This window comes from Ruditapes philippinarum, unplaced genomic scaffold (genome assembly GCF_026571515.1).
Source record: "Ruditapes philippinarum isolate M1 unplaced genomic scaffold, ASM2657151v2 ctg11785_1_1_1_1, whole genome shotgun sequence".
NCBI classification, from domain to species: Eukaryota; Metazoa; Mollusca; class Bivalvia; order Venerida; family Veneridae; genus Ruditapes; species Ruditapes philippinarum.
In genome coordinates, this window is record NW_026864830.1 from 5,734 (window position 1) to 18,237 (window position 12,504).

At 31.6% G+C, this 12,504-nt stretch overlaps 1 protein-coding gene across 1 annotated transcript; it reads right to left on the reverse strand.

The window, feature by feature from the left end:
• Positions 1 to 3,462: 3,462 nt before the first annotated feature.
• LOC132726963 (carotenoid-cleaving dioxygenase, mitochondrial-like) lies at positions 3,463 to 12,232 on the reverse strand. Its single transcript, XM_060712378.1, has 13 exons — positions 12,011 to 12,232; positions 11,067 to 11,189; positions 9,389 to 9,524; positions 8,756 to 8,897; positions 8,455 to 8,458; positions 7,984 to 7,998; positions 7,388 to 7,599; positions 6,774 to 6,885; positions 5,998 to 6,152; positions 5,555 to 5,660; positions 4,992 to 5,092; positions 4,551 to 4,662; positions 3,463 to 3,727 (listed from the first exon to the last, which is right to left on the reverse strand). Exons 1-13 carry the CDS (start codon positions 12,123 to 12,125, stop codon positions 3,546 to 3,548), a joined length of 1,515 nt encoding a protein of 504 aa, XP_060568361.1. The 5' UTR covers positions 12,126 to 12,232; the 3' UTR covers positions 3,463 to 3,545.
• Positions 12,233 to 12,504: the final 272 nt, after the last annotated feature.

Sequence of the window (12,504 nt, forward strand, 5' to 3'; positions counted from 1 at the left end):
CCGATAGATATTGACTTCTTTATGTTCATAAACGTACCATTATGCTGTTTTAAAACCTAAATCACAAGTTTAACAAACACGCAAACCAATGGGTTTTAAATTATTAACAAGATATTAAAGTCAGCAATTATTGAATAAATGCTGGCCTCTAAAATGTGCACGAGTCCAGCAGAATCTTAATCCGGTATGGTACTAAACAATGAAAAATGACTTCTTTGTAAAACACCACAATTTTTTAACATCTAAACAAAACTTTATTCTTGAGATCCAAACTGCCCATTTAAAGTCTTATAGTCCTAGCTTGTTGTTGGCAATAATTTTGAATTATCCCTTCGGATGCAACACAAGCCAAGTGCACCTTTTTGTATAGTGATCCTGTCAGTTGAAACTTTGCCATGGCACCTTGTTCCTGCCCAACGACGTCATTCTACAGAATCAAAGAAGTGATCTCTGTAAAAAGAATGAAAAGTTAATGTTGCCAAACACAGAAGTTATTGACAAAATGGTGTTAAAATTGTGAGAATAATCCATAAAAGCTAACAAAGCAATGTGCTTTCAAAATGTATAAATTTGGGTCCGAGTGGGAGCATCTCTGAAATCGAGTCCGAGTGGGAGCATTTTCCATTTTCATAAAAAAAACCTTTAAAAGACTGACTTTTGAATAGAAATATTTGAAACTAATAAAGAATAATGGGTATACATGACTCGGTTTATGTTCCGATACGTTAAAAATAATTTTAAAGAAGGTTTTCAACCTTATTTCATATATGTTTCGGGAGAAGTCCGAGTGGGAGCATTCAGAGAAAAACACTTATCCCGTTTTCAGGCCTAAACCAGGCAATAAATCTATAAACTTTTTTTACAATTATCTCAAGTACTATAGCCATTCTTTGGTGCGCTACATGATTTTTTAATACTCTTACGTTTTTTTATAATAAAATTGTATTTTACCTTCGAGTCGACGAAAAAATGGTCCAAGTGGGAGCATTTAGCAAGTGCGCGATGACGTAGTATCCTACCATTGAACATGATGACACTGCGACTGCACCAGCATTTTCATTCTTTTTTTCTGAAATTCTTTGCAAAAGTTATGTTTGTATTATTTCCACTTAGGTGGCCTATTAAATTGTCTTTCAGTCCTCGAGGTATTTATAACCATTCGTTTCAGTTTTTTAGAGATTGATACAAACTTTTGCAGACAGCCATACCCTGATTTGTTGTACATGTATATAATTGAAGTTGTTCATCGAAATGCGGGCACCTGACAGGACTTTTAAAAGAACATTTTACGGAATATGTCTAAATACAATTGTTGTTGATGGTTTTCACACATTTTAATTCCAGTCAGTATACTATTCATCGGAAAAGTCGTGACAATTTCCTTGAGAAAAATATTTGACGTCACCAAAATCATTACGTTTTACTCATCCCTTATCTTATATTAAATTAGTAATAGCAAAATATCTTACGCGTTGACCCTATATTTTTATTGCATAAATATTTTCTTTCATGATTTCACTACATGTTAAAAAAAATATAGCAAAATTCACCGTGTTGATTTTTTGTTATTTTACAATCTTTATTGCGATATCGCGCGATATTTGTATCATAAATGGACGTCAGAATGTAGAGAAAAATGACGTAGAATCGCAGAGTATTAAGCAAATGTTAAAGAAAGACATAATTTCAAAGACATACATTTACTGAACATTATAAAATTAAAACGAAGGAAATCGGATGGAAATTAATAAGAACAGACCGGTTTATTGATAAAAAAGACGCAATTTCGCCGCCACCGATAGAGGGCGCTTTGACGTCATAGTAACGCTGTTTATATGTAAAATAATGCTGCAGAAGTAAAGCTTACATATCTATATTTATGAATACCAAAAATCATCAAGATCTGAGATGTTGTCAAATTTCGGTCGGAAAGTAGCGAGCTACCTTAATTGATAATAATGTAAATTCAAGACTTATACAGGCGTACAAAATAATTGATGTGCAAAATTTATGTTTATTGATTAACTTCTGTGTATACATGTATACTAAACAATTGAAAAATCTCCTTATCTGAAGTTTGTTTGCAAAATCATGCAAACGATCAATGTTTGAAAACTAAATGCAATATTGTTAAAACCTCCTCAGATAACGACTTGTTTTAAGGATAAGAAGGGCATGATTACGGTGTCAGAGACAGACACATGAAAGAATATTACAATTGATAAGAACCCAGGTCGTAATTGTGTAACTATAAATTTCTTATTTCTGGGATAAATTAGGTCATTTTGTAGTTAAAGCAAGTAAATATGTTTTAATTATTAACTTTATTTCTAGGAATGTTAATTCGTAACAATCGTATTTGTACAAAACGAAATAAAGAAAAAAATCTTAAAAACTGAAAGCCTTTTACTTTCTTGAATCTTATATATTAAATACGTTCAGAACTGTTAATTAAAGGGAGACACAGGCAAAATTTTCATTTCTTAGTTTTGATTTTTTTAAATTCATTTTTTCTGTATATGTTCAAATGAAAACACTAGACTGTCAAGCGAACAAAACTTTTCTCCTTATAAAGAATAAAAAGGTGGTTTCCTAACTTGACTCACGTGGGTCAGGTTAGAGCGTTCGTTAAGATTTCACAATAGCTTTCATAATTAAATCTAGAAACTTAAAAACATCTGAAATGAATGACTTACACTTATTTAATCATACAATATCCACAGTATCTGTTATTGTAACTTCCAGGGTTTGTTAAAGTCACGTGACTTGTTTCAAAACCTCTCGGTGATTCTGTCAGCGTATAAATTTCGTTCAACATATAATTATAAATACATTCACACTTCAAACCCAAAATATAAAGAAATTATACAGAAATTCATGCCGGGACTTAAAAAATGTAATTTTGGAGTGATTTGAGTACATAAAATCATTTTAATATTTTTGTCATTAATTTGCCTGAGTATCCCTTTAATAGATAATTTGCTTCCTTGGGATCAAACTGTTTGTGTGAAAGGTAAAGATATAAATGAGAAACAAGTCCGCAAAATATGTCTTCTGCAGTTGGGACTTGGTATAAGTAATTACGGTCATTTTTAAGCAAGCAATGCTAAAATTTCTTTAGGTATCCGAAACTAAGAGATACATACCAACGTTAATCCTGGTTTATCTCGGTTTATGATTGTTCTTAAAGAATTATGTGTTTTGACGCGTTATTTCTGACTGGAATATTATTATAGACTGCATAAAGATTAGCATATGTGTTTTCTCAAACTTCAATGCATTAGTTCGTTACAAATTTGACATAAATGAGATAATATGACAACAAACAGTATTATTATTACATAATCTTTTCACCTTAGGTGATAAACTAGGACAATTATCTATTTCACAATCAATACTCAGTCAGTCCTTTCAGGATTATAAACAGGCCTTATTCTTGCTTTGCTGTGAAACAATCTCTGAAACAACTTGAATATATCCCATGTTCTCATTTGTTCTTTTGTCATTTACAACACAATCGAAATATGTAAAGTTAAACAACGTTGTTATGCCTTTTTCAAGCTTTTATCGTCTGCATACACTCCATGAAAGTCATATGGAAATCGTTCAATTCCTTCAAATTCTACCCGAGCAATTTCTGTGAATGATTTTGCATCAAGAACCAGTAGAAAACATGAATTGTCGTCATCACCTTCTCCAACACGATTCACTGCTGCAACCACAACACCTGGAATAGAATAAAATAAAATATGTTTAGAGAAATATATTTCCGACAATTAAGACAAAAAACATCCATACAATTTATTGTACATGTAACTTATTTTGAGGAATAAATAAATTTAGATATTCCTATACTTATATGCAAACAGAGTAGGTTACAATATAAAGTAACGTTTGGAAATATTGGATTATAAAATGTTAACAGAATTAAACTAGGTAATTAAACGAAGTTGATATAATGCCATATAGAGTGCATAAAAGAACAATATCAACTTTAATGTTAGACGAAGTTTGTAATTCTTTGAATTTGAAGTAAGTAAAGAACAGAATTATATAGTGTTAACTAAATTATTAGAATCAATTGGACAGAACACAGTGAAAGAGAACTTAAAAAAGTTTAATATCTACAAGTATTGTGTCGTCATGTTATCCTTAATTATCATACTTCGTTATATGAAAGTATAGTGACGACCAGAGGCACATGTCCTTTCAATATGGTTAAAATCACTGTTTTAAAAATATACATACGGTAATCAGACCATTGGTTAATATGAAAACATTCACAGAAACATTGTTACATCTGAGTTTTTAAATCTCGCTGTGTCAAAAGTATATATAAAGCCATACTTTTCAACCTTGACAATAAAACACTTACGTGTTTTAATACTCTTACCTGAACATAAACAAAAACTTATAAATCAAGAACGTCAAATGTTGTTAACAATCATTATAATGATTAACTATGTTACATAAATATTCCCTTTTTATTCGATATGTTCTCCACGTTCTGTGTTTAAAGATTTAATATATGAACATCATCAAGTAAGTACCGTCATCTTCAGAAGCACCACGCGGTTTAGGTACAAACACAGGTTCCGATGGATAACATTTGTCTTCTTCCCATTCTATATACGTCTTTGTGCTGGCATCAACTTTTGCAAGCTATAATATGAAGTGACAGAATAAAAAACAACATTCACTGTTATGGTAAAGGTTAGGCGAGTTGCCATCTTGATCAAGTTATCTAAGTCCGAGAATGCATAAAAAGACTCATAATACATATAATTATAATCAAAATACATTCAACAGATTATGCTACAAAGAATATATAATAGAATATATAATAGTAAAAATTATTCTCCTTTTATCTTAAAATCCATCGTAAAGTTGTCAAGACGCAGTGTTTTATAAATACAACCCTGTCAAATAAGTATTGTTGGTTTTATCAAAAATAAACCTTATATATATTTTATAAATTAAATGATACCTACTGTGGTTAATGGATTTTTCTTATGTCTGAAAGCAACGCCATATATGTATCTATATTTTTTGGTGTTGTACTTCCTGTAGTTTATTTGTGGAAATTCTAACCCTGAAACAGTTTATAAAACATTATTATTTTAACCATGTTCTATTTGAACAATAGATGGATGATTTAGAAATTTCAAATAAATGAATTAATCTAAATAACACAAAAATTATATTTTATACAGTCAGTGGAAAAAATAAAATAAAACCTAATCGGTTAAGTCAATAATTTGAAATTCTGACGTCAGACGATTTACAATGTACATTTTCATTAATTATTGGTAATAATTATTAATTAATTAATTCAAAAACGATGGAAACTTCTTCCTATTTTTGTGTAATTATTATGCACGATAATTCAATGAAGATAGCTTGATACTGTTCATTTGATTATGACCCATTTTTGGAGATATAATGATGAACAATTAAGGTTAGGCAGGTTTGCTTGACTCTGAACTGGTAGCTAAAGCTAATTACTTAGGTAAGTAGAAAACATGGTGGTGCATACAAAAAAAATGAAACCTACCAATGTCAGCCAAAATTTCTGGTTGGAGATGAAATGTTTTGTCGTCAATCTTTTTGCATTTTGCAGTAGTACGCTCTAACGATACCATATCCCCTCCTTTTTCTTCCTGTATTAAAACGTTAGGAATCAGTTAATAGCTTTTTGATAAAAATATACTAGTATTTAATACGACAGAATAAGATAAAACCCTGTATCAAAAATGTTATCATTCGAGCTATATTTAGGTAAATCCATGGAAGAACTTATGAGTGTTTTGGTGATATGACGAAATATTGTTGTGATATCATTAGTATGATCCCTGTTGGAAGAAATCCAACATCCTTAACTTCATTATTAACCTGTATTTCTAAAACATAATAAGCTATCACTGAGCTAGGAGACGGTAATCTGCAATTCTACGTATATTGTTCGAACTCGTGGGTAAAACAGAAATGTTTACAAACTTTTCCGAGATCCAGAGGAATGACATATCGTCTTGGTTCAGGTTCACTAGCGTTCTTCAGATTTTCTTCATATTCCTTTGAAGTAAGATTTTTCATGTAGAAACGTTCTAATACTTTAGTGTCTTCGTGGCATGATATGTCAACTATGATGTGTCCTGAAATATTACAAGCATCAACAGTCGTGCATTTTTCCCTAATTTACGAAGATATAAAAAGGGTGAGTGCTAGAAATCTAAAAGCAGTCCTTGACTTACTCCTTAATAACGCAATCATTCATTTACAGTTTTTAGTGTTCGCTTTATTAAGATTAACAAGATATAGAATAATATCATTAAAAAAGCCGAATAACTCATGAGTATTACATTGGAGAAAACTGACATAAAAGCTTTCTGTAGAATTCTCTTCATGCAATTATTTTATTTTATTTTCTTGTGACGCTGTAAATGCAGTCGTAAAACGATGTAAATAAAACACAATTTAAAATTAGATTCGCATGCGCTATATAACATTTCCAGGAATCCAGGCGAACTCATTACGTGTTTTCTTTATGTAGCTCAGAAGTATCAGCACCAGTGAATTCCGACGATGGTGTTGTAATGGACATGAATAGATTACAAAAAAAAATGAATGACGATTACATATAGAGCTAAGGTTAATGAAATAATCTATACATTGCATTCTAATGAGGCGTAATTCGCTTAAAAATCGGACACATCTTAAAAATGCTAATACTGGCATCAATTTGACTCAAAATACTGGCTCTGTATGTCAATTACCTTGTTCTTCATATGCATTTATCTGGTGAAAATATAAAAATGCATCTGATTCGATCACGTGATCTGCATTTATTTCTTCTCCGGTTTTTCTATCGACTATTCTGAACCGATTCTGTAAAATAAAAATAATATTTGGGTATGTTAGGCAAATCTGTCATATAAAATAACACTGAAAGGTCATTGATTATTAATTAAACTGATTACGATGTTAATTTTAACCTTATGAACCGTGTTGCCCTGTCTGAGTGTCAAATATTAATCTGATTACTATCTTTATATCCAATTTATGAATGCGTACTGTTCAGCGTTAAAATAATGAAACACTGCATCAAACAATATATCTATATGCCGTCTCCTGCCCGGTGTCATACCGTTGAATTGTGCAAATACAACTTTTTGAAAATGTTCCTTTCCCGTCCAAGGCCTATCAAGATTTAAGACAAAACTTTTTATTTAAAATATGGCTAAAATAGAAGACTTACGATGCTGAATATTATTCAACAAGACTAAATTCAGCCTTTATCATGAAAATATTATTTTTATTTTTAAAAAGAAAAAATAACTTATTAATAACTGTTTGAAATTTGATGACCTATTCATTCATTTGTATTTACCTTAATTTCAGGATAGCCTGTCAGGGACGAAGCAAAAGCATATCCTGTCTTTCTGCCTAATAGAATTTTCGGTACGTTTGACAATAGTGGCTGCTGTACAAAAACAAAATAATTTTCCGTCATACTGAAGCTATGGTAGTAGTTAAAATGAATTTTCCATGGCGATTGTGTCTTGAATACGATCTCGCCTGCTGGAAATTCAGTTTCGCCTTCTGTAACAGAAAGTGTATCAAATCTTTATCATCAATTTGCATTTGTTGTTTTTGTTGTTTGTGTTGTATATATATATATATATTTTTAGAAATTTATGGAAATCAAGTTAAAATAACATAAAGATTAACGTGCAAGAATGTGAGCATCAGTAATATATCATTTACATTTTGTATTGCCTGTTTTTCTTTTCTAACCAACTTTCGCCACATTGTACACATTGTTCCATATAATAGTGAAAATTCATTTTTCGGATGCGGTGATTTTTTAATTAAAACAACAATTATGAATCCGATAACAAAATGTATGAATCCGATAACAAATGAAAAGCCATAATTTACTTGAGATACTTTATTTTCTTTGTAAATACAGCTAAACGTACGTACCTTTCTTTGCTGGCACTTTAGAAGAAAAATGTGGAAAAAGCCCCGTTTAATGAATGTCCAAAATTGTACATGTTTTTCCTCTTTCCCAAAGGGGATGAGCCGTAGACAAATACTCGACCTTTTTTCCAACAAAATCTCTTGAAAAAAATGTTGTTCATGTAGAAAAATTTGAAAAACTTTTCGGGAAAGTGATGTACTTTTTGATGGTAAAGAACTTAATATTAATTTGCCAAATGAATATAAAATTCCACTATTATTCCGACCTATACACTATTTTAAGTCAATCTGGTAAAGTTACTGTAATCTAATGATCACTTGTTCTTGAAGAGGGCGACATAAGCTTCGGCATCTAATCTTCTTTCTGGAAGTGACCTTGATTCTATCGGAATTTGACATAATCTATTATAGCTTACATGATTAGTATCTACATCACGAACACTGAATGAATGAAATTCAGAAACCTCAGCTTACCATTCTGGGAGCAATTAAATCAACTCGTTCAACTCGTTCATACGACATGACAATTATTTATATATAACACAAACAACACAATCATCACCAATACATGATATGAGCAGCACGATCTTCATAGTGATATAACATATGAACTTTAATTCAACTGCAAACTTTAGCAAAAATAATAAGCAATCTTCTTTTGCCCCCGACCACACCCACGCGTATATAATATAATAGTGACGAATAATGTCAATTAAAAATAAGTTTGGTTTTGGCGCGTTACTTTATTATCAATAAATATATTTTTGTGTGGTACCTTTTCAGTTCTGTCAAGTGTTTCTGGATCTATTTTGTTAAGATACTTAATCTCTGTTGTTGTATATAGCTCGTCTTTTAGCGGGAAAACATTAACAAGTGTGTTATCACTCATATCGTCTGTTTCAAATATTGTCAAAAATCTGAAATCAAAATTTTAACATTGAAAGTAATAGAAGAGATTTGAATTATTTGCACAAATGGCACCATTTTTCTTGATGTTTCTCTTAGTAAAATAAGCTAAATTATAATAAGATAAAGCACATGCAATATATATAATAATCAATTTTATATTACTGGCATATACTGATGTTACGTTTTTCATGATATCTGCTGACCCGGTGACATATTTTTATTTCAAAAGTCACAAATCGTAATTCATTGACAAATGAAATATAATATATCTTACATGTTAACTTCTTTATCATTTTCACAGGGTACTTCCTTTCTATGCTCTGTTATTTTCAAGTCACGTCTGCATCAGACAAAGTGTTTACAAAACACAAAACAATTTTGTCAAACTAAACAAACTTAAACATTTACACATTTCTAGCGTATTATCTTTCAAAATTATTAACCAGTACATTTATGAAGACGGACAATCTATGAAAGTTATAACTATGCTATGAAATACCTCTGAAATATGTTCTTGCAGGGATCCGGGCTAGCTGCTGTAGCAAACTCATTGATTGTGATCCTGCCAGAAGTTGTATTATTCAAAAATGTGTCGCTTCTTAAAAACTTTCTCTGATATGTAACCTTTCCGTCCGCTGTTAAAATAATGATTATTTTATTCTTTCTTAACTATCATCTGACTTTTCTAACACTGAAATGCCTATCTTTTATATAAAACCTCAACAGATAATTAAATCCAATGTTTTGTATTGACAGTTTATCATTCAATCATTTATTTTGACCAAAAGTCACTATCTGGAACAAAGTTAAATGTTATTTTCCAGCATAACGTGTAAGGACATCATAGAAATACAATTCTAAATACATGTAAAATGATACAATTATTAACATTGAAAGAATAGTTATCAATAATGTATAATGAAACTACAATGTATACATAACAGGTTAATGCACGTACAATTGCAAAGTGCAATGCGGAGATGAAAGAAGTAGCAACGACCATGCAAGGCTACTTCATCCTCGTAATCATTTCTGAAGTTACTTGCTCGTCGTTTTAGCTTAATGTTTTCAAATTTCACTAAACGGCTTCATTACTTGATCTACGTGTGCAAAGACACTTAACAAAGGTTTTAAGTACTCAGATGATATAAATATTCATTTTTATTCTGACAATAATTAAATTAATTTTGTTTATTGTAAAATACGGAATATTGACTGCCGTTTATTTTATGACATCTACACGTCAATGTGCACTTCGTGCTAGATAGACAGTATAGGTTAGTTTGAAAAAACTTTCATAATTATTTCAGTGTTTTATGCGTGTGCATTACTCGCACAATATTTTTCAAAGAAAAACACAGACAACTTTTTCCATGCTGCGAACTAATATACTGATTAAGAAACATTCCCTGTGATATTTTATCCTTTATTTTTAATATGATTACTTACAATAAGATTGAAAAAGGTGTTGCAATAAAGATATGGTGCAAGCACGTGAAATTGGCTTGACAAATTTAAATTGCAGATCTTGGACAAGCATTTTCTAGAAATCGCCCTTCGGCCGGGTAATTCGAATGAAACATCCGTAGAATAGACACCTGCTTGAGCAAAAGAGCTAATAGTTTTTTGCTTTGTTTTTCTTTCAAGAGAATTTGTTTAAATAATGTTAACCCTACAAAAATCTATACACTGGCTTCAGCTTTTTTACATGAAGATAGTATTTCATTGTTATATACTCGTATAGGTAACCGGACAAAGATGTTACGGGTTTACAGACATGGCTGATTGTTTGCCCGAAGACGCCCTTTTGATGTCAAACAATAAATTCACGACACTGTATTGATATACTATGATTAAAAACTATTTTAGATGTACCCGAAGCTCAACAGCGGGTCATACATTGGATGTATTTTGTCCATGATTATATTATTTAAACACCAGAACAATAAAGATAAATGAATAATGATTGTACTTTGTAAACAAAGCATTATATGGTTTTATTTTTTGAACAGGATATATGCACGTTTAAAATCAGAGTAAATAGGACATTTGTTTAGTGTAAAGGTCGATTATTACAGGTAAAGCCCGAAGCCTATGATTTCCGGACAAAACATAAGGAACAGTTAACGAGACTCAAAGTATTTAGTCAATGCAACATAATTGTGTCCAAAACTTACAGATGTGGAATCGTTGTAACATTGACATGCCATCAAACCAGTGCTTGAACTTGTGTTCTCCAACCTCAAACATTCCCGGACCATTGCGGTATAGACTACCCTTTATCCATACAGGTATTGAACCTGCAAATAAAAAGTACGGAAATTATTACTGTCAAATTGCCTTTAACAAATTAGAGAGAAATTTTCATTACGAAGAGGTGATCGCAATCAGTAATTACATCATATAGAATAGAGAAAAACGGAATACTTAAAGAACGCCCAAAACGACAACATTGAAACTGTTTCAAGTTCGGTTTCACTGTGCCTGTTATTGCAGATACTGGAAAATGCAAGTTATCGTTCATTCTCACTAGCACCGACCCAATTGGACAAGCAGAACTCACAGTCAACGCATTTTTCTCGGAGTTGGCTTGCTTGTTTATTCACTCGAAGATTTTTAAATATCGCTCAGCAAATTCTTACTATTGTGCTTTTGGTATTTTTGTCCCCCGTATTTTTTATCCTTTGTTTAGTTGGATATTTCCAGTATTTCAACTTGAATACTGTATAATCACCACCCTAAGAATATGTTGCCTGCCTGCCTTGCAAATTTGGCATTACAACCTTTCGTCTTTGATTCGTGACCTCTGATCCTGTTCAAAATACAATCTTATTCAATTGAGCTCATTTTTGTTCTCGTTTAGAGCAAACGCATTATTTTGCTGAGAATAAATACGCCCCTTTCATGGCCGTCTGCTTAAGTCGGTGCTGGGGGGAGCATGGACGGTAGATTTCGCTTTCCAGTGCCGTCCATAAATAGCACGAGCAAACCGTGCCTGAAACAGTTTCAATCTTGCCGTTTTGGGCGTTTTATACGTTCTTTTTTATAAACATTATTATATGGCCGATCATATCATAATATTGTCAAACGTGTTTATTGAAGAAATGTTGTTTCGACATACCTTTGACAGTTCCTTGAAGAGGTTCTTCTACCTCGTTTTCTATCGTTTTGTACAATTTATGCATGCTTGCTGCGGCCACGCCAACTGTTGATGAACTCCGTGCCAATTTCAACATACAGTCTTATGTAGAATAGCGCTACTGAATTCCAAGAGTTATCACCTCTAGATCGTTATAAAATGATGAATTTATGTTTAAGGGTAGTCCTTTACTTCGATGCATGAAGTACATACAGAAAGTTGGAGTGATTTAAAAAAAATATCGAAATGTGAAACGCAACAACTTGCTTAAATATGCAAAACTCGAAACACGAAAGCTCCTATACAATAAGATATACATGTAATTAGTTTAATATTATGTTTTTTCACTTTAGACCGGTTTGTATACAGTTGTATTCCCTCATAGATACAAACATCAACGTCCGGCTAAATGTAGTTCCAATTTCAACAAATAAGTAAGACTTAATATAAAGTTTATATTTTAAAGGTGTGTGTAA

Bases quoted from the DNA above. Each gene is read 5' to 3' on its own strand.
- LOC132726963 (XM_060712378.1), bottom strand. From the start codon at position 12,125: ATGTTGAAATTGGCACGGAGTTCATCAACAGTTGGCGTGGCCGCAGCA. The intron at 9,525-11,066 runs GTAAGTTTTGGA...TTATTTTAACAG, and splicing joins GTTACAACGATTCCACATCT to CGGACGGAAAGGTTACATAT. The intron at 8,898-9,388 runs GTATTTCATAGC...TTTTGATTTCAG, and splicing joins TGCAAGAACATATTTCAGAG to ATTTTTGACAATATTTGAAA.